Genomic DNA, 25,447 nt, shown 5'->3' with positions numbered 1-25,447 from the left:
GGCTGTTTGGAAGTGATTGATGTTTGTTTATTGCACTCAAACTGAGGGCAAAACTGCTTCTATTTAACATGACCACTGGACATTCATCTTTCTGTATATCTATATGCGACATGCCTATTCTGTATCTTTCATTGCGTGCTCGGTGTTCGGTCTCTTGCTGCGCCTGTCAGCAAGACCTTTGTAATCCTCTCGGACAACGATGCCGTCCGCATAAGCAGATTTTGGTGAAGGATGGGTTTGACAGCATCTGCAACAGTCAGACCAATTTCTAAGCTAACAGCCGCTAGTCAATTTCGGATCAACGTTACAAATCGAACAAGATGACAAAAGCTTCAATGACGACAAATCTGGGCTATCGTGGAATTGACTCGTTATGGCGGTTCTATTTGATGAGATGAACGGAGATAAACTGATCGAAAAATCGAATTTTCATTTAATTTAGCCATTTTTCGACACCGACTTATCAATAATTCTCGCTGTTCGAGGGCAGTCTCTGTCACTGTCTCTGACTTTATCGCGCTGACTGAACGATAAGATCCACGATAAGAGATGGATAACACGGCTACCGGCTCTCATCTGCAGCATCATTATGGCTATTTCGGCAGGTGAGTCACTTTGAATCATCAATCAATCATTCCTATAATCTCTTTTCGCATTAATTGTGACTCACGAGATAAATCGACTTGAATCCTTCGAGCTATTGCAGATTGCGCACCTCGGACATTCCAAAGTCCGACGTTTCACTCGCCAATCTTGGCTTCTTCGCTCACTCGGTTCCCGGAGCATTCAACTTCGATTCCACGGACAAAGCTCTCTCCTACAATTGCGGAACCACCTTTCTTGATACGACAATTCTCGTCTTCCACATTTTTAAATTATTAGGGATGTTAAGATTGCCAAAAGAGCTCCTCGTACGAGCCTTGTTCGGCTCCAGACGAAAGACAACGAAAGATATTTGACTAACAGACTTGAGTATAAACGACACGTGTTGGTGTTAGTGTCTCATCGCAACAAACGCTTACCCCCAATATGGGTAATCGACGTGATCACAACGCAATAGCAGGAAAGGTTTGCTACAAATTTCTGGCGATTAATTATACATCTATCCCCGGAGTCTAATCCCTCGGCATTTAGGCCCTAGCTAAACCGGCCGTCTGCCCATGGAACCTTCATGCCCATAAACGACGACCGCGACGACTTTCTCGCCGGCTCTTGACTTTGCTGTCCGTAGTTTGCAGGTCCAGGTGGCGCGTAAGGCACAAACCCAGGATCCGGCGTAGTCTGGCTCAGCGGAACATAAGTCTCCGGAGGAGAAAATGAAGGGAGGTTCTCTGGCGGAGGAGTCTGTTGCTGCATCGGCTGATACGCCTGGAATGCGTTCGCCAATGACCCAGGAGGAGTCGAGTGTCGCACATTCTCCCCACCCCCTCCAGGTTGGTACGGTTTGTACGTCGGAGGCTTAGCACCCGTGATTGGCTTTCTTTTTATAGGTCCCTTTGACTGTTCGTTCGTCGGTGTGATCAGCTCAGATTGGCGCTTGTACAATGGGTTTGGACTGAAGTCGAGGATGTCCTGAGCAGGGCTGTATAAGTCTGCGAAAGAGCTCGATGAAGGACCCGATGGAGTGATAGATGGTCTAGTTATCGGCGAGGCGATATGGTGACTCGGGGTATCCTCCACTACGATCTTCTCGGAAGCAAAACTGACAGATGGGCCAGCGCTTTGAGTTTGCACCTCAGGCGATGTTGGCTCGTAGATTGAACTCCTCCTACTCTCCTCATGCACCGGCTTCGGGTCATCGTAGTTGAGCTCCTGCTTCTGATTCTGCACGCTTCGAATCACTGCAGTGATGGAAGCATCGCCAGAAACCATCGCAAGCCTGATTGCCTCCAGGATGTCTGAAATGTGGTGGGTCAGGATCTTGACACATTCTTCTCTGCCCGCCTCAAGCGCTTTCTGTAGTGCATTTTGACCTGCCTTGTTCCTGACCAAGATATCGGCGCCACGGTCAAGCAGGAACTGAACCGACTCATGATCACCGCTCCACGCTGTAAGGATAAGTGCCGTGTCTCCCTCATTATCCGCATGATTGATGTCGGCACCTGCATCCAACAACAGGCGAATCGGGTCACGAGGTAGATATATCGCCGTGTAAGTCAGAGGAGTTGAGTTGTACTCTCCTCCAACAACCGTCACATCTGCCTTGGCTTCCAGAAGCTTCTTGAAGATAGCTTCTTCGCCCTTGCTGGCCGCAGCGATGATGGGATGAGAGAACTCGCCTCCTCCAAGGTTAGGATCAGCGCCGTGCTCGAGGAGGATATCGACAATATCTCCTCTGCCAGATTCAACGGCCGCTTGCAATGCGGTACACTTGGGCATGTTGGGGTTGGCCGTGGTTGCATTGACGTTAGCACCGCGTTCCAAGAGAAGGTTGACAACGTCGACATGGCCTTGATCCGCAGCAGTTTGGAGAGCCCATCCGTCAGCAGAGTTGACGTCGGCGCCAGCATCGAGAAGAAGCTTGATTATCTCGATGGTGCCATCAAAAGCAGCTGCTGTCAAGGCGTTCCCATATCTGTCAGTTACAGTTAGCTGATGATACCTCTCATTTATCTCGAGCAAGACTTACAGTTCGCCAGTTGCATTCGCGTTAGCTCCATATCTCAACAGCAACTCCACTGTCCTCTGATTCTCAAAGTCCGTAGCTTCATACAAGGACTCATCTAGCGCCTCAGGCGAGATAGTTCCCTGAGAATACTCCCACATAGCTCCCAAGATACGAATCTCATCATCACCATCTTCTCCCTGCGCAGTTTGTAGGAAGGTTTTGTCACAGTTCAAGCCGGGGCAGTGATCCAGGATCAACGACACGATAGCCCAGTGGTCCCCAAAAGATGCTCCATCGAGGGCTTCCTGTTTGAACTGTTGATTGTGCTCAAAGTCATGGAATAGCCGTGAGAAAGCTTCGAATCGGCCGTATTCTGCTGCTTTGACGAGGGCTATGCCGAATTCTTCAGCAGGTAGCTTGTCGGAATATTCCTTGATGAGAAATTCGAACACTGCAAGGTCAGCTCTCATAGCTGCTAGAGCCAAAGGCGATGTGATAACCTCCTCCTCATCTTCTTCATCAGAGTCCGAGTCGGAGTCTGAGCCTGACTCTGAACCCTCGTCCTTATCACTCTCCTCGTCTCCGTCATTATTCTCAGCTTCCTCGCCGTTCTCATGCTCAGCCTTGTCGTCTTCATCTTCATCATCCTGAGTGACGAGCGAGACATTATGGGTCACCAGAAGCTTCACGGCTTCAGTGTTTCCAGACTGGATAGCCGCACAGATTACACCTCCGTAAGCACCGCAGCTAGCATTCGGGTTTGCTCCCCGTTGTAGAAGCTTACTCATAACCTTGACGTTTCCTTCGGCTGCTGCTCTGTGCAAGGGAGTTATAAGATTGCCCTTGATGCCTTCATCGATGTTGGCACCTCGGTCAAGAAGCTCCTCAGCAATGTCATCATGCCCAAAAGCGGCTGCGTAATGTAACTACATTATGTCAGCTCATACACGTTGCGGTTCAGAGTCCCATCTTCTCCTCTCCAAGGGCTGTCGTCACTTACCGGCGTATTATAGTCTGAATCCATCGCGGCCTTGTCCTTATCGAAACCGTGATCCATCAAAGCCGCGACTAGGTCTCTAAATCCAATCGTAGCAGCAACATGAAGTCCAGTCAGCTTCTCCCGAGCATAATAGGCAAAGGAGCCGGTAAGTCGGTTGTGTTCAGTCAACCAACGGCGTCGAGTAAAAAATTCGCCTGCCAGAACTTTTTCTCTAGGCTCAGCGCTTCTGCGAGATCAGCAGTCGCTTGGCTGGCGTGAGTTAACCAGTGTGTAACAGCATAGGCCAAGGCTATGTCCTTGAGATATGGAGCTTCGGGGTCTTCATCAACCTCATCTTCTTCATCTTCTTCATCACTTGACTCCTCCGAGGCGACAGAATCGTTGTCGTTTTGAGATTCGTCGTCGTGATTGGTACCACCGGCGGATTCCTCTTCATCCTCTTTCTCGGTGACTTCCTGGTCGTTTGCTTCTGCTTCTCCAGAGGCAACACTATCCCCATCATCTGGACTGGCTTCTATGGCACCAGCAACCTCATCAACAGCTCCATCTATTTGCTGAGGAATATCGGAAAGCGGAAAGTCGAAGATCTCTAGGATATGGCTGAACGCTCGGAAACCCAGGATACCATGTTGTAGCTTGATATCCTCGCTGGTGAGCCCAAGCAGCGCGTGTGCATGCTCAAGAAGATGGCTCTTGACAACTGGTTCAGTGAAGCACACCGTCTTCTCTTGGAGACCATTTTCCTTCAGTACGATTAGGGGTCTACACTTCTGGATCAGATCATGAAGCTCTGAAACTTCCTCTGGTGAAGAATCGAGACCGGCAAGAAGACCAAGCTCAGCCTCAGTTGGATCTTGATAAGTAAGAACCAAGACACGAAGCATTTCCTTGATCTCACCGGCCTTACCCCGGTTGTTGTCAAACACTTGTTGCCATGCAGAGCTGAGAAGAGCATCTAACTCCTGCGGGATAACTTCTAGAAGACGACGGACTTGAAGGTCGTTCTGATGCTGAGGAAGCTCCTCGAGATGATCGCAGGTGATGTCAATCCACTGCGTGTTTTGAGCCCGCTTGCCAATAACACTGCTAGCGAAGTATGCAAGAGCTCTGCTGTACTTCTTATGCTCGATCAGCTCTAACACCTTGTTCTGTGCGTGCCTGCGAAGCTCAAGCTGGACTTGATCTCCATATTTCGCGTCCTCAAGATCAACTAGTCGGACGGTATCCCTCTTCAAAGCCCGGTCAATGTCCCAAGATTGGCCACTTGTGATCATCCATCGAACCAGTGGGCGTCTCCCAGTACCGTCATGCTCTACCTCCGAGCTGAGTAGAGTTAAGAGAGTGCTTGTAGACACAGCACCTGGTGAGAGGGATTCGATGTTGTTGATGACAAAGTATACCCTCGCCCCAATAAATACATCATCAGCGAGAATATCTTGAAGGACCTGCCATAAGTTCTCAACAGTCAAAAGAGGCTGTGTTTCTCGGCCTTTCTTCTTAAGAAGAAACTTGGCATGCGTCGCCAGAAGCCCTTGCCGTTCCAAAAGTTGACGGATAAGAGCTTTCAATAAACTCTCAGCTGATCCATAGTCGGGCGTCTTGTCGCAGAAGAAGTATGAAAGATAGTTTCGTGATGAGCCAGTGTAAGGTTCGTCGGTAATCTCCTCTTCAAAAACCTCCTCGTCCTTCGTCAACTCTTCAATCTTTTCAATAGCCGATAACGCAGCGCTGGTCTTACCGCGACCATCACGACCACGGACCCAGAGACAATCCTCTTTCTTGACAAGCGAACTGTCTTCGCCCTCACTAGGCTTAGCTAGCCAGCCCAGAAACTCTGGCTCTTTCGAGAACCATGGGGAAGTGGTTGTGTTCTGAGCAATGCTTTCTCTCTTGCTTTGGACTGGTGCACCCTCTAGAGTTCGTAAAGCAAGGTTTATAGTGGCTGGATCGGTGCGCCTTGTTGCATTGTGTCGATTCTTGACTCGCAGATGTGAGCCATTGATAAGTCGTTTCAAAGGCCCTCGGACTAATGTGTAACGTTCATCCTTCGAACTATCAAACTTGACCAAGTCTCGATGATTCGCAGCTAAACCCATTGTCTCCATCACACCATCCAGGATGGAGGAATCTCTCGTGACAAACTCTGCATACTTCTTGGGCATCGGGATGCTCAGCGCCGATAAGAACTGAGGCATACCAGATAGATCCTTAATCGTCGTAGGGTGCTCTTCATAGAAACCACACAACTCGATTTTGGGCGTCGTCTTGATCACTAGTCTCACGAACTCCTTTCGAAGCTCAGCCAGGCTTTCGTCGTCTGGCCTCATGAGCTCGAGGAGTTTGGAAGCTGTTGCATGACCAAGTTTCTCTCCGACTGAGGAAAGCATACATGCCAAAGAAGCTGCTTCAGCGCCCTTGAATGGTGTTCCAAAGAATGCGCAACCGGCTATGTCTTCGAACATGTTTGGAAAGAGGTCTTGTCTCGTTGCAGCGATACAGATAGCCTGGCATGATTAGAACCAATAGACAACGTCAAAACGATGGATCGTACCTTGGCAATAACGAGTCCTCCCATACTATGACCAATGAATGTGATTGGACGAGGAATGGCCATGTTCTAGAATGCTTGTCAAGCCAAACTCTTCGAGTTGAGTCGAAAGACGCAGAAACATACCTCTCTACTCATCTTCAACCCTTCGAGTAGAGTCTGGGCCAGGTTACCGAGAAACTGCTTCACCTTGATGGAACCAGTCCATGAGGATTCACTGTGATACAGAAGAATTCTAGCGTTTGGAAAGTCGCGAGCTATGCCCTCCTCACTGGCCCAATTAAAATCGCTCGTAGTCGATTTGAAGCTCAACAAAGGATGAGCTCCCAGACCAGGCACAAAGACAATACTATTATCGTGTTGGTGAGTCAATTGCTTCTGTAGTTATATTTTGGGTCGATGCTTACTCCATGTCCGTCTTTCTTGTCGAGTCTGGCTCTGGATAGAGCTGCTTGATTCCCTGCTCGACATTCTCGTAGCCTTTCTTCTGCTTAGGAGCAGCCCCAGGAGGGCCGCCGCGTCGCGTTGCTGTTCGACGAAGCGACATATTGGCCAAGTCGATCAAACATGTATCGATGCTGGTTGTTGTTGTTGATCTGACAACGTTGACGCCTCCTAATTTTCGTCTTACGGAGGAGTAGGTGGTGGCCACTACAGCTGCCGTTTCATTCTTGGCCCCCACATCCTGGCTTACTGGGGGTCTATGTATGTCAGCATCTGCTGAGCTTTTGCTTTTGACTCGGCGTTATGCGCTTAACATTCATTCTCCAGAGTAAGCACTTAGACAAGCCATACCTCGTTAGTGCCTCATCGATCATACATGGTGCCACTTCCCGGTCTGGTTGCTCCTTGGGGCTGAGATGCAGGGAGTGCCTAATTAAAGAAATTGGACCGTCAGCACGGCGCAGCGGCCTGTCCCCTTTTCCCGAGGTGAAATCAGTGGGCACAGAGCGGGCCGTGTGATCAAGACAATGGGGAATGCCGCTTACAGCCCAATCATGGATGGTGCTATTGGCCTCGAGAGCAGGGGTTGCCTACCAGCCTTATGACCATTACCAAGCAAGGGTCTGTCAGCTTTAATTTCCACTGTTTTCTCTGTTTACGCGAGCTTTCCAAGAGACTCGCCATCGTCAGGGCATTCGTTCTCTATTTATGCTCTGTCGCTGACTTAAATCTTACGCCGTATTCATTGAATCTAACATCTCAACATGGCTAGTCCACCGCCGCCATTTACGGTCCGCATCCTACAGAAGGACTTCCTTAGCGATGGTTTGGAGTCCAAGGATGAGTTTAATAGCCTCCTCCCTGCCAGCAACCGCTTCAACGATGACATCGTCGTTCCTACATCGGACCCCAACTTCCTAGAGCGGGAACTATCGGTTTCGCGCCTCAATGACGTGCAAGAATGGCTCTGGGCTTGCGGTCGCCCAATGCCGCCCCGGCCACTTCATCACCAACGGCTCATCTCACGAGAGATCGTTATCAGCGAGCTCTCTGAGCTGCACATGATCTGGTGGAGAAACCGCATTTTTCTCAAACCTATACCGGCTTATCTGCTTGATCCCGATTTCTGGGTCAGCAACATTAGCGACACAGCCCATCTCGACGTGACGGAAGGCAACATTGATGCCTCCGCACGGGGATTTCTCTTCTCCTACGCTGCCCTCATCGCATACAAAAGCGACTTTCGCATCGCAAAGGAGCATGGGTTATTGCCCGAGGAAGTGACATGGGAGGGCTGGAAGGCATTGACAGCTCAGGTTCTCGAGAACCACCGTTACGATCGCGTCAATCCGCGCTACTGGTACGGAGAGCTGCGGCTGAGCAGGTTGAACAAAGTCTACGCGCTTCGCAAAGGATATTTGCTGCGCGGCTACTCACGAGTCGCGTCGCATACAGTCTATGGCGATCTAATTCGCGACAATTTTTCTGTGCTTGCTGGTATTCTCGGTTATGTCGTGATCGCGCTCACGGCGATGCAGGTCGGATTGGGTGTTGATCGGCTGGTCGAGAACCAAGCGTTCCAGGATGTGAGTTATGGATTGACGGTATTTACATTAATTGTGCCGCTCATTGGAGCGCTCTTCATATTTTTCTTTGTCTTCATCATGATTGTCAGCAATTGGAGGGTCACCAAGGCATTCGAAAGTCGGCGCCTGAAGAAGATGAAGGTAAAACTCTTGCGGAAGAAATAGGCAGAAGGATTGTCGAATAAATGGAACCAATAATAAACAAGCATTGCACAAACTCATGGAGGGCAAATGGCCGGCAAAAATAATAGGACCACTGTCTGCTGAGGCAAAAGGGTTGGGACAAAAGTGTTGGATGCCTGGAACCGCTCATATCGCCTGCAAGCCAGTTGTTATGTGGAAAGATAAGCTTGTTGTGAGATGCTACAGGGCTCATGGTATGATGATCACGCTGGGGATCGAACCCAGAATCTTCTGATTCGTAGTCAGACGCCTTGCCATTGGGCCACGCGACCTGTTTCGTTGATAGTGGCCGCTCAAATGAAGGGCTAGATCGCTGCAGCACCCAAATTCGCGCATCGAAGCATTGCTTATTTATTTCTTGAGAAGAACTCTTTATTTTTTATTCGAAATCCGTACATTAGGCTTGAAGCACGAGTTTGAATCATTCTCGAGGTGGAGATTCCTGGTGATGCATCCCATGAGGTTCATTTGTGCATGATGCTTGTCGACAAACGGAAAAACAGAACGAGCCCAGCAGAAGCCGTTATATCATGCAACAATTACAAAAGATATAGAGACTACTATTTAAATTGTAGCCTTTATGCTCAGTACAAATGGCGAGCTGTTTTATATGGCTTAGTGCTAAGACTGCCCATTGATACTGTTATGTAGGGTAAGTCGATGAATGAATGAGGCGGGGAGCTATTTCACTTGGTCCTCTTGCCCTGTACTACCGCCATAGCCACAGAGGTATAGTCGATCTACTTGCATAGCAAGGATATTAAGCATGTCTTGGGACCAGATGGTCTTCTTTAGTATATTCTAGATTAACAATATCGCTTTGACGTATTGGTGGAACTCCATGAGCGCAAGCTTGGTTACCGGTAAGATGCATCAAGTAAATTGCCAGGTAAAGTGATTGGAGCGCGCGCAGGTTTCTCCTGGCGATGTCTCCAAGGCAAGCTGAAGCCTTTTTTGGCCTCCCAACCAAATCGCGACTGTGAGCTTCCCCAAGCATCCCTACCAGCATTCCCCCGGGTCCCCCTTGACAGCACTAACATTGCCGTGAGGTCGAAGTTACAATCAGGTCTGGCGAGAGAAAACCTCGTACTGGGGGGAGGGGGAAGCGACGAACCGAAGATTTGTCTAGAGTCAGAGGACACGGAAACAGCCATCTCGTAAGACAGTTGATTAGGAGCGAGACGTATATATTACATTGGGGATAGAAGTGATAAAGGAGTGGTCATAGCACCAAAGATGTTGAGGGCAGCTCTTGATGTGGTCTCATCAAGCCCAGCAGAGCCTACTCCTCTACACTAGGCCTCATTGCTGCCAGTCATTACTCGAGCCATTGCAGACAAGTGATCCGCCTCTTGTATGTGTCTTGCCCTTTGATCCGAGTAGACCTCTGGGTTCTACCAGCAGGCCAGCTACATAGGATCATTGCCTGGCTCGGTGTATACCTCGCGCTCTTCGCAGTAAAGGGGCGTACACTAAACCAAGCGGTCCGGCTCAACGTGGATAGTTGACAAAGACAGAGTCAGTTCATCACCAGTTACCCACCTCCCTATGCTTAACTTGATAGCCAACATATATCGACACTATGGTCAAGACAAAGCTGCCAGTCTCTCTTTTAGGAAGGTTATCATACCCAATTCCGAACCAAGACAAACAGTCTCTCGTCCTTTATATTCGCTGCTACTGCACCTCGGGCCACTCAGCTAACAACTAATCGACATCGTGGCCACACAAGCCCCCCGATGTTGATAAATGTATTTCTAGTGATGATATCGCAGGCACGCCATTGCACGTCAATACCCCCAAATTGTATCTTCTTTCGCAGTCTTGATCAGCCACTCACGGCAGACATAGTCGACCCGTTTCGCGTGCATTGGTATCTCAACAGGCGAGACATCAAGAAGCCCAGCTGGATCGTGAATATGTCCGTTTTCCGTGTCAATAATAGGTGAGCTGAACTCATGATTGACAATGACGATCTTCAAGGGCCGAGCATAGGTCGAGTCACCTCCAAACTCGGGGTTCCAAAGTTCGCTGCCAATAGACTGCTTGATGTTCCAAGTCTGAACACGAAGCAAATAAGGTCTCGTGACAACCAGATGCTCAATGTTTCGGTGTAGTGCAACATTGTACCAAAGTCCTTCGTCACTCAGGTTGATGCTGAACCCAGCGACTTTTCGTAGCTTGGGCCAAATTTGGCTGACGTTGAGCTCACTCCTCCAGAACTCTAATGAAGGCAGGCCGCCTAAGGTGACAAATTCTTCAAGGTTGATCAACGCTCGTAGACCTCGAGAGAAGACTTGATCGATATGCGCATCGATGCTATGCTGCATAGCGATTCTGCGAAACGGCAAGTCAACGATCAATCGACGGACAGAGCTGCCGAGTTCCAGGAAGACATCTCGGACGAGTGCACTGGCTCGTATTGATTGGATCTCCTCCAGGCTGAGTCCAAGATAGATGGACGGCACTGCAGAAAGTAGGAGGGTTTTGGGAAGAGAACCCGCTTCCACAGTCTTGGAATAGGTTAGGCAGCGCAAGAATTTCTGGAGTCGAGGTATCGAATCAAGATGTACACAGTGCTGCCGTAGAAACCTTGTCGCGGGCTCGTAGGTCGCGCGACATACCCTTGTCCAGGTGACGAGCTGCTGAACTTCGGGGGTTGCAAGGTCAATAATCCGGTTGGGTTCACCGGGCGGGATGGACGTTTCAAGGATCTGAAGGACGATCTCGAGGGGGATATAAAGATTACGCGTCATATTGAAAGAGTATAAGAGATTGGGGTGTTCTTTGAGGCTGTGTTACGTATGTTTGCTGCGTTGAGACCGAAGCCATCATTAAGAGGCTGCCGTTTGGTCGTTGCCTGCTAGGCTACGATTTAATGTCAACAAGCAACGGCCAATCTCTCCACCGGAAAAGGATGAATTGATTCAGGCACCAGAATTAATTGTGCCGGCTATAACTCGGCCAAAGACAGCGACCGCTGGGCCAGTCTGCTTCAGTGCTGGCAGCTGGAGGCGAACAGCGGGATCAACTGGTTTTAGCGGCATGCTCCAGCGGAGCGCTAGCGGAGGAAATCTGTGGAAGCTGGACCTAACTAACGGAGACCGAGAGCGCAACAAGGGCCCGTCCTTCTTTCACAACAACTATCGTAGAGCGACTACATAACTTCTTATCAAGGTTCTGTACTCGGGCGTCAATCCTGCCGATACCAAAATCATTGACTTCTTCGGCTTGAAGAACTTCGTCATTGGAACAGAGTTCTGTGGCGAGGTCCTCGAGTCTAAGACACTTGCCTCCACGTCCTTCAAAGCAGGCGACATTGTGGCTGGAGTACTTTCTTGGGGCCAAAACCCACCATTGCGTTGGGGAACGCACCAAGAATTTATGACAATCGTTGCATCGTGGGTTTGGAAGGTTCCCGAGAACTCACCGCCCCAAGCCGCTGCTGGTCTTTCCATCGTTGGTAATGTTGTGACTGCCCCAAATCGAGAGCGCCCTCTCAACTAACAGTACATAGGGCTGACAGCGGCCACTGGCCTTTTCAACGACATTGGCCTTCCACTACCACCGAGTGTTGCACAGGGTACGTCTGATGAGGGTGCCGCTGCCCCAGAGGGAACTTTAGTCATCTGGGGCGCTGCAACAGGTGTTGGCATGGCTGCTGTTCAGTTTGCCCGGGCAGCGCGAGTGTCTTCCATCATCGCCATTGCCTCTTCTAAACGACACGAATATCTGAACACGCTGGGTGCAACGCAGACCTTCGACTACAACGATACAGATGTAACCGAAAAGGTCAAATCAGCCCTGAAGTCAACCAGCGGAACAATATGGGCCCTTGACGCGCGTGGATCTCCCGAGTCACAAGCCCTACTCAAGAAAGCGATTCCCCAACACGATAAAGCTGTTCTTGCTTCAGTGATGCTGGGCGGCGATCCAGGGTATAAAGGGATCATGGGGGCTCGCCATTTCGATGTCGAGTTCGAGTTGCCTGGGGGTCAAAAGATGACCTGGCGCAAGGACATGGCTGCTGCTGATCGACACTGGAGGGGCTTTCGCTGGGCTGCCGAGAATTATGGTGCCCCCGGCGGGTATGTACCAACGCCTGTACGTGTCTTTGAAGGATCTGGAGAGGATGCCATCAAGGAGGTGTATAATGTAAAGAACATGGGCACTTTTGGAAAGTTGGTGCTCAAGCATCCTCTGAAACAATTGGATCTATATTGGTATGATAGACAGATGTGGACTGGACTAAGTTCTCTGGGCTGATTTAAGTTCTCACTCGCAAGCCTCAACTACAAACAACACATCTAGTTCAAAACTTAAAGACGATTAGCACCGGACCATGAGTGATAGTGTACTATTCCAAAGATCTCGTTCGCCGGTATGGTGAAACTCAAGTTCTATACCACTATATGTAAAGAATAATTATCATACCTGTGGCTGAGAGCTTATTCCAGCAGAGAACCTAGAACAATTATCACTAATAAGCCAATAACGCCATCTTACATGAATGCCAATGAAGTATGTCACGAGGCCTGTGGCGAGAACTTCTAAGCGCCATACGGAACCTAAAAAGAGGAAGGTTTTAAGTGTGAAGTATAGATGTGGCCATCAGCTATATAAACAGACACTTTGAGAGAAACAACCCCTCTCTATCCATTTTATTTCATAAATTCCAGTTCGAGTATTCACAGCCACCACCAACACCCAGAATGAGTGCCGAAATCGACCCTTCTAACCAGTCTTTGTGGTACGAGGGCCTCCAGAGCGACGTCTTCTGGGTCTTCACCATCCTTATTATACTCCATAGCATCTGGTCAGAACGGCAACTCGTATTACTCACCTGGAAAGACAAAGGACAAGAAGACACCCAATCCAGCGCGACTCCGCCGAAGCCACCCTTGGGCATCAACTTCAAAGATCAGATTACCTCGCGTCTTCGCCAATATCTCGTCTTATTATTTTGCGCCTTGCCAATCCCTGGCCAACTGGCCCACGGCTTGGATGTCCTCAAAATTATATGGCGGCTATCTGTGTCACTGGTCCAGTGGTACTATCCGGTTGATACCAGGCCATTTCTGTTGGGCATTATCATGTTCTCTCCTATCGCTATCCCTCTGCTCGTGGCCTGGCTCGTGGTAGTGGGCACGGGGTGCGCGATTGTCTTGATACAGATTCGACTTTTTGTCGAAGTATGGAAACTAAAACCTAATGCGCGACCTGATCTTTCTCTAGCTTGTAAAGAGGAAGTTTAATAGGATAAAATCTTGGAGGGTGAACGGGAGGGTGAAGAAGAACTAGCCTCGGCCACACAAGCTATCTTAGCAACGTAACCCTCCTCGACCCAACCCTTGCTCTTCGCCTGGCATCGACGCGAGACGGATGGGGAGAAAGATTCGAGAATTCAACTAGATTGAAGATGAATCTGAAGCCTTTCTGGCCTCATTCCTTGCCATGAATGGACCCTGCAAATATGAGAACCAGTCTCACCTCCTTCCAATCAGCCCATAAGCTACTCCCTGTATGTTGATATTTCCTATGTTGAACATCAAGGCTACGGTACTAATAACAGGGCAGCCCACATGTATGCTGTCTCAAAGGGCTTAGTGGCTGTGGAATCGTGAGGACTTGGTCTGATCGACAGCAGCAGGGTCCGACCTTGTCGACATGGGATAAATGGATGTCATCACGGGATTCAAGGAAGCAAAAACTTCACCCTGTCGTTTATTCTTAGAATGTATTGTGCTTCAATTAGATAGCTCTTTTAATAGCTGCGTTAAACCCCATGGAAGGTCGTCAAATGACAAAGTACCACTTTCTAATCCTTCAAAGACTTTCTCGTAAATATTCGCCACCTCCCAACTGTCCCAGACTCCTTCGCGTCTATTCATAGACCGTAATATCGTGATCGATCTGTTCCGGATTTCGGCGTCTGTACATGAAGCGCAGATTGTAGAAAGCTCGCGAACCAGATGACCATCGAAAGCAAACATTGGCCGGGTCTGAGAGTTCTCTAGCGCAATAATCTGCTCAATCTTGCTGAGTATTCTTTCGTAGTCACTCTTCGCAAATCCTGTGTTGTGAGGGTCGGTATTGAGAAAAGCTGACCATGTTGTCTGATACAGCGACAGCACAGCCAAGCGGCGTTTCTCCAGGGTTCCAAATGGAGTTATCTGGACCGACATGACAAATACTTGCATCCTTGAACTCCATGAAAGGAAGAGGGGTTTTATTAGATCGAGGGCATGGATGAAGGACTCAGTGGCTGATTGCGCAAGACTCTTGCAGCCAATTGTTTGATCGTCGTCGGGGAGAGTGTCGCTGCCAAAGAGGCAGTTGTCGAAGAACGCATTCAAGGCTGAAAGAGAGTCTTCGGCCTCTGTGATAGTTAAGAAAGGCGTTTTGGGATTACCCATATCTATCTCTGGTGAGCACTGAGTGATGTTGGAGAAGGAGATGTCTCCTGTGAATGCACCGACACTCTTTCCGAGAGAGGAAAACATTGCAGTTAACGTTTTCAACAATCCAGTGTCTCCTGCCTGACAACTCATTGCATTCGTGGATATATCAGGTGATCGAATGGCGCGTAGTGATCTTATAAGTTGATGACCGGCGCGAAGATGTCGCACCGAATCAGCGTAACGACGGTGTAAGTTCTCGATGCATATAAATATCGTACAGCATAGTAATGCAGTTTGTATATTGGGGGCAGAATTCTCTGCCATGACTGGGCGTATTAGGGCAATAGCTTCGCTGTATTTGAGATTCGCTTGATATTCGTAGTCGATGGAATGGTTCAAGTTGGTCAGATTCCCCGGGTATGACGCAAGGAACCGCTGATGGGAAGCCCCCAGTGCGCATAGCGCGTGTTTGATGGCTGTGTTTGAGTAAGATAGTGGTAGTATGATGTCGTGCCAGAACTCTCTTGAGCCATCGATCATCTCGAGGTCGGGAATCACCCACTCCCTGGTATGATAATAAAGGGCGTTATCAGCTGCATTAATCATCACTCCGTCTGTCAGAGCTGAGCGCAATATGCTGGGTCCGCTGGTCATTTCTTCTGACTTTGGATGCAAAGGCAGCTCAAGGGAGGAAGTGCCGCTGATGTAAGGCGGCTCGGGACTACTCTGCGAATAGCCATCGCATGTCCATTTGTCTCTCAAGCAACGAAGACAGGACGGCTTTGCTTCGTCGCATTTCAAGTGGCGACGTCTGCAACACTAGATTAGCCCTGCAGCTCGTGCCATTCGTTCTTATCCGAGTAACTGACTTGCTAGATTAAAAATCAGCCGGGTTTTCTTCTGCCGACCCAAGGACGCAGAAACTTACCAAGTTTTGCAACCTGTTCTGACCTTGGGAACCTTGGCCCTGGTTCGCTTCTTCCGTGGTTGATCATGAGGTTGTATGGTGGCCATGGTGATCCGTTTGTTACGAGAGGGCTAACCAGAGCTACATATCGGGGAGCCTGAATGGACTTATAACATCACCAGCATGAATAGGGCTGTGCTAGCTCATGATAGTTGACTCGTCCAAGCGTTTGCTACAGCCCCCATGTCCGCGGGCCACCGTAGCCTGTGAGCTCATTGGTACTGCCGTAACTCGACCCACCATGGGCCGCTGTTTCACGTCGCCGACTCAGCCGAGAAGCGAGATGCTCTTTTAGCGACTTTTCCTTTTTAATGTTGGAGTATTTCGTATTCCCGAGGGCTCTAGCTCGTGTCAAGAGACTACTTGCCGGATCTGTACTAATGCGTGTTTGAAGTGACAGTCTTGTCTTAATTTATCCCCGCGCTAGTCCTCGATATCCGTGCTACAGGGCTAGCCAACATCACAGCCACCACGGTTATGTCACAGCGGTATCGAGGCGCCCGATGGTGATTGGGCACCTGTACTAACATGGAACTTCACTTCATCCCATGATGGACCGGCGTAACGAAGTGCGGAGGGTTTCCCCAAGCGGCTATCCCTGTAGGTTAAAGATATGCTTGGAAATATAATTGGAACTAGGCATCTTTTGGATTTGTTACGACAGATCCAAAGCTATCGTAATGGCATCACAATGAAGATTTCTCAATGACCAAGGCTTGTGGCCCTTCCTGAGGTCCTCGCGTTTCCTAGAACCACATCTCCATCAATATAAGTTGACGGATCTTGCTGACGAACCACAATGGCAAATCAACAATCATCATGCTTCAGCTCAAGAGACTACCATGGTCAACAGTCGCCGTTGCTCTAAAGGCAGTCACTGTTCTCTTTGGCATCCTACTTTGCTACCAAGCCTACACCTTCTACGGCGAATGGAGCTGGCCGAAATCCTTTAGTTACGGCGCCAGACAAGATCCTGTTTCTCTTATTCACTCCCATGGCGGAAGCCAATGTTTACCCTCTCTGAACTCCTCCCTTTTACTAGAAGCAAAGACCATACGAAATGCATGCCGACATATGCCTCTATACCCATCCTCGGACGTACGAATCGGAAGAGTCACTGCACACTTTGGCTCGGTCCAAGAACACTACCAGAAGGCGCTGGCTACGCATGTACTGCATAGCATGATCCATGGCAACGACCTGGAAGTTATGTGTACTCCAGTGGTTGATTCACTCTGGAACAAACCTGCTTTCATCCTGTCTCTCCTCTTGAAAGAGGTGGTGAAGCCTGCTCAAGAACGCTTGGAATGGCTATTCTGGGTGGACCGAGATACCCTCATTCTCGATCAGTGTCGCCCTTTATCGAGCTTTCTCTCGCCTCGCGACGCTGATGAGTCTGACGAAACCGAAGACACAGACACTTCCGAGTCCGAACGAAGAGACGAGACAAATTACGACGATATACATCTCTTGGTGACAAACGACTGGAACGGCCTTAACAATGGCGTTTTCTTCGTCCGGGTTAATCAATGGGCAATTGAGCTGTTCAGCGACATCGCTGCATTTCGATACTACAGACCCAACGTCTCACTTCCATTTACCGAGCAAAGTGCGATGGAGATCATTATGAACGAACCAAAGTTCAGACCCAACGTTCGAGTTGTCCCTCAAGAGTGGTTCAACACTGATCCTAAAGGGTCGCCCACAGACTTCGTTGAGAAGGCGGACGAGGATGACTTGAAGGACTACCATGCGAGACGAGGAGACTTCCTACTGCATTTTGCAGGTCGTGGCGGACGAGATAAGTTGATCGATGAGTGGACAGAGATGTTGGAGGGCACCAGAAGTATATGGCCGAAAGAAGAGGTTCAAAGGAATGCGACGACAAGTATTCGGGGGTTCTGGTCCGGGCTTTGAACCATAGACATGAGAAACAATCGGGAAGTGGTTTTATCAACATACGCAATTAGATTTCATATTACTCTTAACATTAATTCATAATACTATGATTTAAGCAAACACATATGTTATAGCAAGAAGAAACTGGTTCGCATTATGAACTACTGCTCCTCCTGTAATTACCCGAGACGCATTTCTGACCGCCCCCGGCCTGGAGGTACATGTATAAAGACAGTCTAAGAAAGAGCCTATAGCCAAGAAGAGACATACCTACATATTTTTGCAAGAAGGGTGAATTGCAAGGACTGCAAGCTTTCTCCTGCACCGTGATCGCCATCGTGTTTGCAAGCTGATCTGAGTAAGAACAGTCAGCGGTTTCGGAGAATTTCTTCCCTGATTGCACATTAAACAATCATACAATTGACACGGTTCCGTGGTCTAGTTGGTTATGGCATCTCGTTAACACCGAGAAGGTCCCCGGTTCGATCCCGGGCGGAACCACATTTTTTGCCCCAAGCCCATCGTGAGATAGGTATTTTTGCCCCGGTTTGGTGTTGGGGACATTCCCAGCAGCTTGAATCTTGGTTAAGTGGTAAGATCGAAGGTGAAGCGGTAAGGAATTTTTTGTTTTTTGCATTGAATGCCCTCTAGGTATATGAAAGCCCGTGGCTTGAGACACCTCCACCAACGTCTGCCTCGCCCATACCAAGCAACTGATGAGGCTTGCCTGAAAACAGAACAACGTAAAAACCCACAGAGAAGAGACGCCTGATTAGCATTCGGGATCTGCAATCAGCCTGCCAAGGCCGGTCAGGTTATCGAGGCCAGACTCTTGGTGGCGTGAGACGCACGAATGAACGACGAATTGTTTCGCTAAATTCATGGCGTTCAATAACCATAAAATTAAGCCTTTCAGCCTCACAGGGGAAGATATGCTGCTAAGCCATTTGCGACTTACCAACGCTCGTCAAATTCAGCCCTACCATTAATCGTCTTTGTCTTGGGACCGTACCATGCTTCATCCGGTAGTCAGAAACGAGATGCTGATGCGTGGCATGGCAAGTTCCGCTTGGAAGGACTCACACGATAAAAATGAGGCTGAAGAGCTGAAAGCCCTGAAAGGGAGGACTGACTTTGGGCTGCAAGTGGCTGGCTGCGACGATGTTCTGGGTCCTTGGCATCTAACCACGAGTACAGTACCTCATGAGAACGACAGCCAATTTTGAGTACTTAATACAGTTGTATATCCTCCACTCGTCAGATAAATCATCATCCCTTTCTCAACCCTCACTCAGAAAGGATTTGAAATGAAGGCCTTTTCATTTTCCATACTCCTCAGTGCCCTTCTCCCACACACCGATGCTGCAGAGCAGAAGCACATCGATGAAGCCTGTAATGATGTTTCGGGAATCATTGGATGTAGTAGCACTGTTTTGTATCCGGACTACCCGAGAGCCCTTTCTGGTAAGATAACGCAGCTTCCAACTCTTGTCCCAGCTAACATCAGTCATATAGACAGCAGCGGTAATCAATATGGTACAGAAATTGTGCCTAAAGATGTCGATATCTGCACCGCTGTCTCGGAGGCACTTGGCAGTCCCGAATTTGTGGATAACGCCGAAACGTATTGCTCTTGTCTCTCAAATGCCATTTATTGGGGTACCAGTTCAAATGCCAAACCAAGCTATGACGGTCAGATCAATGCGCATCTAACGAGTGGATACCTTGACGTGATATCCAGGGAGGAAACAGTAAGTCAACTTGACCGTGTCCTACACGTCAATCTCTGACTGTTCAAAGTGTCTTATCGACAGTGGCTACAACGTAGTGACGGACAGGGCATCGGTAGTCAGGAACCAGCTTGCAGCAACAAATGGGTGGACTATCCTTCGAGCCCCTGAGGTATGACGACCCATTGACACGGTCGGTGTTGTCGTTGCAAAGCCACTAACAGAGTTCCAGATTGATGTAGCAACGTACAAGAAGCTCGCCAAAGCAGTAGCGTCCTGATATACGGGAACGTGTGACGGCCCCAAAGTTCGTCAATTTTTCGCCAGCTACGTTCAAAACTCATACAGCGTCACCGAAAGCGATTTCGTCGGGATGCTCAACAAATGGGTTTCCTTGTTCGACGCTCTCAAGAAGAAGACAACAGATGTTCAGACCTATTCGAAGCAAGTCCAAGCGCGTCTCAAGACTGTTTCCGCCAAAGTCAACTCAGTCAAGGCCAATGTCTGCAAAAACAATGCCTGCAAGGGGTCGACGCCAGCCAATGCGTTCAAGAAGTGTAAGACATATAGCATCAAGGCATGGAGCAGTGACTAACTATCGATAGATGCAAGCACAATCACAACAGTCAAGAGCCTGCAAGGCGTTCCTAGTGCTGCAGGGAAGTCACTCGCGAACATCCCCAAGATGAAGCAGATTACACAAAATGCCATCAAGTACACCACAACTCCAGCGGATGAGGCGTACTATCTGAAGTTGATGAATGAATATCACATCAACTCTTTGAGAGACGTCATCAAGGCCTTTAGAGTGACTCAATATTTTCCCCAGGCAGCAGATGATCTGAAGAAGCTCACTGGGACTTTCAACCTCATCAGCAACCATGCAGGCGCCGCTAAGACTGCTGCCACGTCTATCAATCAGATTCTTTCTGTCAATTGGGCCAAGAACTCCCAGTTATCAAAAACGGCATCTGGTCGCAAAGTCCGTGATGGTCTTATCAGCATCCAGAAGAGCTTTAGGAATGACCTGAAAGGCCCCCTTGACAATCTCATCAAGGCCAACAAAGCAGTGGAAGACATCCTCGTTCAGCTACCTCTTCGGAAGAAGAGACTTGAGTTTTCGTCTGGTGGTGTCTCTTACAGCCGCTGGATCGAGGCTAAAATGCCTGTGCCGTGCAAGAAAGAGAAGACATATTCTAGGTACATTGGGCGCTTCGAGGGGACAATGACCTACCAGGAAGTCCAAGCTTGTGAGTTTGGACCGCAAAAGGTTCCGTTCATTAAAACTGTTGTTCCATATATGAAGTATCGCTTTGTTTGATATCTTGTCGACCTTTGATGGAGCATCGTTGGATAAGGCTTTCACAAGGTGCATGGGCAATTCGTTTGGGGATCTATGGACAATGCAGACCAAGATAGCTCTTTATAGAGGCTCTACACTTAGGCAAAGAATACTGAAGCTCTTTTGTAGTAAACTTGTTGCTCTCTGCCCCCATTGTCTGCTGGTATGTGAGCGAGAGTAAGCTCAATACCCCGTATCCAAGACATGATCTCGATTCTCCAATGTCACTCGCCAATCACTGGCTAGTCGCGGCTTAGCCCTAATCTTATCTTTCACCGCTGTCTTTGCTTTTCATCATCTTCCATTCTTTTTGACGTCCCGTGATACCCTATTACCCCATGAAAACACCAACCCCGCAAACTGCCCCATGATCCGGGGAGATTCGGGGCGCTAGTCCGGGCCGGCTGCACACCTATTAGCTAACGGTTTCCTCTACAGTCGAGAAAAGTCTGAGTTTTAGCTCCTGCACTTTGACGCCACTGCATATGGAAATTAATGCGGTAGTAGTCATGGGTTAACTATTACCTAAATGTTGAGACGCGGGTCGAGAGAAGGGAAGGGAAGAAAACTCTGCATACGCAGGGAGAATGAGGATGTATCTATAAAAGGCGGTCATGCCAAGTCTTGAGGCTCAGTGTTTTGTAGAACATCTTGATAAGATTTGATAGCGTGAGATTTATCGAAAAGCCGAAAAAAAAGAACATCATGGCCACCAAGAGTATTGAAGAGATCCGCTCTCACTCACCCAGCCCTTCGGCTCTGAGTCTGGGCCAATGCATCGGCAATCCTGTATATCACCTAACATGTCTTCTACCTAAACTACAACTAACAGAAGTAAATAGTCTCCACTGGCCATGGGCACCTTCGCCACTACGCTTCTCACTCTGTCTTTGTCCATGATGGGCTTCCGTGGAGTCGAGACCCAGACAATCTTCATTGGCAACCTTTGCTTCGCCGCTGGCCTTTGCATGTTTGTCTCTGCTCAGTGGGAGATGGCCCGTGGTAACACCTTCGGCTACTCTGCGTTGAGCGCCTATGGTGAGTGCCCAAAACAAATTTCGACGTAGAAGCTGTGATCCAGGTCTAATCACTTCTCTAGCTGTTTTCTATGGTGGTTACGGCGTCATACTGTGCCCATCACTTGGTGTCCTTGACTCTTATGGAGGACCGACACCCGAGTATCACAACGCGTTGGGATTCTACGTTCTGAGTAAGTCTCCATTGATGCTCATATTGATCCGACTGCTAATGTTCCTGTAGTTTGGGCGGCCTTGACGCTGTTTTTCATGCTTGGATCAGCTCCTATGTAAGAGTTCTGGTATTATTTGATCTCCAGAAAGCTGACAAACTTTAGTAATCTGGTCTCCTTTGGCATCTTTACCACTATCTTCTTCTGTTTCACCCTTGACGCGGCCTCCAACTTCGCCCACGCCGATGGAAAAGTCGAGGTTGCAAAGAGCCTCATGAAGGCTGCCGGTGTCTTTGGATTTATTTCCGGTCTCTTGGGATATTATAGCTGTGCGGCCGCTATGTGCGCCGATGCACTTCCATTTGAGCTGCCTTGCGGGGACACTTCAAGATTCTTCAAGAAGACTCGCAAACAACTGTAGCTAGGTAGTTACTGGTCGGTGTCATAAGTTTTTCTAATAATTGCTGAGCCCTCAAGCGAGTTTCTTCGGAAGTCTTGAGCTAGCCGCTGTGCTTGTCCGGGGTCGGCTGGGAGGGCACGCAAAGCGAATGTTCCTACATCGATGAGCAAAGAGTCAAGTGAACGGGTCAAGTACTTACAAAAAGCCAGGTAAATTGAGAAACCTCACTCTAAGGTGTGAAGAGAATGTCGTGGAGTGAGAACAAGAAGGGAAGCAACGTACTTGCTTTGACTGATAGATAATGAAAAGGAATAGTGCGTAAGGGAATGATGCCATTCCTCCGCTATAAACACTATAGTCCATGACCTCGAAATGCTCATGGTCACTCGCGATTCAGTTGGTCTCGCCAGTCTCTTCGCCCCAGAGTTTCGCATTGTCGAGTTCTCGTCACCATATGAGACACAGGTGGCAGTCAAGAAATTGTCCGAAAACACTTGCAAAGGGAGGCACCTCAAGACAGCCATCCCTCACTGTCGGAGTGTAATCCAATACGGGACCTTCGTTAGATTGATCTAACAGTCCATAGCGACCTGACTCCCACGTCGTCGCGCCGAAGCTGAGCCTATCACTACCACGACAGAGCCTGTTATTGAGTCACGCCGTGTCGAGCAGCTCTCGTTGACCCATACCGTGGCATAGAATTCACCAGTAGAAGACTGCAGTTCTGGACATGAAGCCGATCCGAAAAGACTTGCAAGAGCCGAAATACCCTGAGGCGTATGCGTGCTCTGAGCACTGTTCCACATGTGACGCCGAGAGAGTGCTTGTGGAAATGATGCCGGAGCTCTGGAGGAAAAATGCTTTCCTGACAAATGTGGTGGTGAGAGATGATGACCGTTTTCGCGTTCTCACAAGCTGACACCTCTCCTTTTCCCTTCGACAACAGCAAGCAGTGTTCGACTTTCTGGAAGTATGCCAAGAACATCAAGTCGGACTAACGGCAGAAGAAGCGCATCGCCCAATCTGATCTTTTAAGTTATCTGGAAAGTGTATGGCACGGGTGTTCAAGGGCCAGGCATCTCCAGAAGATGGCACTGGCAGTGGTCATCTCAATGTCTGCAAGGTTGGGATATCAACGCACCAGACAATCTACTGGGATTAGCCAAGCGGAAAGGTCTGGTATCAAAATTCGGCTGAATTTCTTCTTCCTACTGCTTCCGTTAACGTTCTTCCCTCTGGTGCTTGACGAGGCCATCGCAATCGTAACAGGCGATCGGAAGAACTCGGTGCTGGTCTTTCTCTACTTTTGCTACATACAGCCTTTTTTTTGTGTAGACGGACACGTTTCATGTTAAAGTTGCCATCACTTAGTGCTCATTCAAAACTATACAGAGGTAACTACAGTGCCTAAATGCCAGAGTATAAATCGTTCATTTTCATTGTTCAGCCCTATGAAATGCACCTAATTCTTCGTCTAAGCTATGAGCTCGATATGTTATTTACAATTGAGACTTGTGGCTGAGAGCATATTCCGGCAGACAGAACCTAGCTCCTTGCTCCTCTAAGCTTTAGCATTCTTATTCCACCTTCCGTCTATTATAAAATCTCAAGACGAGACAGATCTTCTGATCTCTGCCTGCTTTAGCTGATAGTTGTAGTACCGTAAAATTTCACAAGCCAGAACTCAAACACCCCTAGCCGACCAAGTATCAAACCCGCTCCTTCTCTTGATACCCCCCTTTTAGTGATTGAGGCCGCAGAAGGAATTTTGACTGTTTACGTTCTGGTATCCCACACTGACATGACCATTGGAATTGTCCCGGCGAGCCCAGCCTGCCTTGAACGTACCACACCGGCTGCTCACACTTTCCTGGATCTGCTGGCGAACAATCGTTGCGCTGCAGGTGGTGCGTCCGGAAGTATTGTTACAAAAGTAACTGGCAACCCTACCCGAGATAACGTAGTAGTGATCGCGAGGCTGGACAGTGTGGCCACTGCCGCACCCGTCTCTCAACAGTTTGACCGTAAGGTCGGCATCATTGCGATTAAGTGATGAGCCTTCACAAGTGACTCGCCAGCTTTGGCGCTTGTCCAAGTCCGATGAGGTGTCGGTGCCTTCGCCTGTCGGCTCAAGGTTCATATTAACCTTGGTATGATGGGCAACCCCATCATCGTCGATATGAACCCGGTAGAATCCGCCTGGGGTATCTTCAGGGATAGTGAAACCCTCCTCCACGGAGGCTCCAGGTACATAGAAGCGTTTCATGAGCTTCGAATCCTCGGCCTGGGGTACGGCGAGCCCAAAGGCCGAAGAGGAGAGAAGTGCCGGGACGAGGATCGAGAAGTGCATATTGACTATAAGTATTGCTATTGGGTTGAAGTAGCTGTTTGTGGAAAGGATATGATTTAGAGAAGCAGGTGTTTGAACTGTGAGATGCTTGGGCTTGCTGTAGTTTTCTACCTGAAGTCCCTACCTACTTATATATACATTTCACAACGCCGCAGTCATCGTGGGCTTGAAGTCGGATCCAACATGACACGGGACATTAACCCTACACAAGCATAACACCAACTTTCGTTTCTTCCATAACGGGTTGAGGCCCCCAACGTTGTACGGTGATAGGGCAAGGATATGATGTTTTCTTGTGGCACGAAATGCACAGTAGAGGGGCGAATCCGTGAAGGTTCAAGGAGCTTTGATATTCAGACGAAGAACAGAAAACGCCGCCTTACATAATGAGGTTGCTTTGCTGTCCGGTAAGTAAGCGAGCCAATCGTTATGACATGGGATCTTGGTGCTTCACGTATATGTGGCTAGAATAGGAATTGCCAAGAGTCACCAAGCGTAGAAACTGTTACGGGCCCATTGGCATCCGAGGAATAGAGCATCATATGGTATTCTGGACCCCTGGAACGCTTTGATGCAACGGCGTGGTGTAAAAAAGGGACAGTGGGTCGCTACAGGAAGAACCGGAATAAGAAAGACTGCTATGCCATTAGGTTGCAGCGAGTCACTAGCCAGCACCATTTTACCGTGGCTCGTTCCCGAGAGAGCCGAGCATCAAATAAGTCCGAATGCAGGTGTTCTAGACAAAGTCCTAGCAAGATAGATTTTAGCAGTGAATATTGTAGCCAGAGAAACATGATAAA

General features: G+C 48.8%; 8 protein-coding genes across 8 annotated transcripts; 5 read left to right on the top strand and 3 right to left on the bottom strand.

The window, feature by feature from the left end:
* Positions 1-1,137: 1,137 nt before the first annotated feature.
* Positions 1,138-6,703, bottom strand: FTJAE_8769 (ankyrin repeat domain protein; the record flags this gene model as incomplete). The annotated part of the gene is made up of 7 exons (XM_037355619.1): positions 1,138-2,575; positions 2,630-3,534; positions 3,609-3,684; positions 3,813-6,112; positions 6,160-6,225; positions 6,283-6,505; positions 6,564-6,703. The coding sequence occupies 7 exons, from the start codon at positions 6,701-6,703 to the stop codon at positions 1,138-1,140; spliced, it is 5,148 nt and encodes a 1,715-aa protein (XP_037204187.1).
* Positions 6,704-7,364: 661 nt separating this feature from the next.
* On the top strand, positions 7,365-8,351 carry FTJAE_8768 (glycosyltransferase family 28 domain protein; the record flags this gene model as incomplete). Its single annotated transcript, XM_037355618.1, has 1 exon — positions 7,365-8,351. The coding sequence occupies one exon, from the start codon at positions 7,365-7,367 to the stop codon at positions 8,349-8,351; it is 987 nt and encodes a 328-aa protein (XP_037204186.1).
* A 1,808-nt stretch (positions 8,352-10,159) lies between these two features.
* On the bottom strand, positions 10,160-11,125 carry FTJAE_8767 (uncharacterized protein; the record flags this gene model as incomplete). The annotated part of the gene is made up of 2 exons (XM_037355617.1): positions 10,160-10,882; positions 10,994-11,125. The coding sequence occupies 2 exons, from the start codon at positions 11,123-11,125 to the stop codon at positions 10,160-10,162; spliced, it is 855 nt and encodes a 284-aa protein (XP_037204185.1).
* A 628-nt stretch (positions 11,126-11,753) lies between these two features.
* Positions 11,754-12,635, top strand: FTJAE_8766 (zinc-type alcohol dehydrogenase; the record flags this gene model as incomplete). The annotated part of the gene is made up of 2 exons (XM_037355616.1): positions 11,754-11,832; positions 11,887-12,635. The coding sequence occupies 2 exons, from the start codon at positions 11,754-11,756 to the stop codon at positions 12,633-12,635; spliced, it is 828 nt and encodes a 275-aa protein (XP_037204184.1).
* Positions 12,636-13,081: 446 nt separating this feature from the next.
* Positions 13,082-13,624, top strand: FTJAE_8765 (uncharacterized protein; the record flags this gene model as incomplete). The annotated part of the gene is made up of 1 exon (XM_037355615.1): positions 13,082-13,624. The coding sequence occupies one exon, from the start codon at positions 13,082-13,084 to the stop codon at positions 13,622-13,624; it is 543 nt and encodes a 180-aa protein (XP_037204183.1).
* A 2,932-nt stretch (positions 13,625-16,556) lies between these two features.
* On the top strand, positions 16,557-17,654 carry FTJAE_8763 (glycosyltransferase family 34; the record flags this gene model as incomplete). The annotated part of the gene is made up of 1 exon (XM_037355614.1): positions 16,557-17,654. One exon carries the CDS (start codon positions 16,557-16,559, stop codon positions 17,652-17,654), a length of 1,098 nt encoding a protein of 365 aa, XP_037204182.1.
* A 1,289-nt stretch (positions 17,655-18,943) lies between these two features.
* On the top strand, positions 18,944-22,318 carry FTJAE_8762 (GPR1; the record flags this gene model as incomplete). The annotated part of the gene is made up of 11 exons (XM_037355613.1): positions 18,944-19,100; positions 19,152-19,387; positions 19,437-19,538; positions 19,599-19,612; positions 19,715-19,923; positions 19,972-20,566; positions 21,377-21,497; positions 21,551-21,746; positions 21,808-21,918; positions 21,969-22,014; positions 22,063-22,318. The coding sequence occupies 11 exons, from the start codon at positions 18,944-18,946 to the stop codon at positions 22,316-22,318; spliced, it is 2,043 nt and encodes a 680-aa protein (XP_037204181.1).
* Positions 22,319-24,038: 1,720 nt separating this feature from the next.
* On the bottom strand, positions 24,039-24,647 carry FTJAE_8761 (uncharacterized protein; the record flags this gene model as incomplete). The annotated part of the gene is made up of 1 exon (XM_037355612.1): positions 24,039-24,647. One exon carries the CDS (start codon positions 24,645-24,647, stop codon positions 24,039-24,041), a length of 609 nt encoding a protein of 202 aa, XP_037204180.1.
* Between the last annotated feature and the right edge of the window lie 800 nt (positions 24,648-25,447).

Source organism: Fusarium tjaetaba (assembly GCF_013396195.1).
Source record: "Fusarium tjaetaba strain NRRL 66243 chromosome Unknown NRRL66243_c0000192, whole genome shotgun sequence".
Classification (NCBI taxonomy): Eukaryota; Fungi; Ascomycota; class Sordariomycetes; order Hypocreales; family Nectriaceae; genus Fusarium; species Fusarium tjaetaba.
This window is presented reverse-complemented; position numbering and strand designations above follow the sequence as displayed.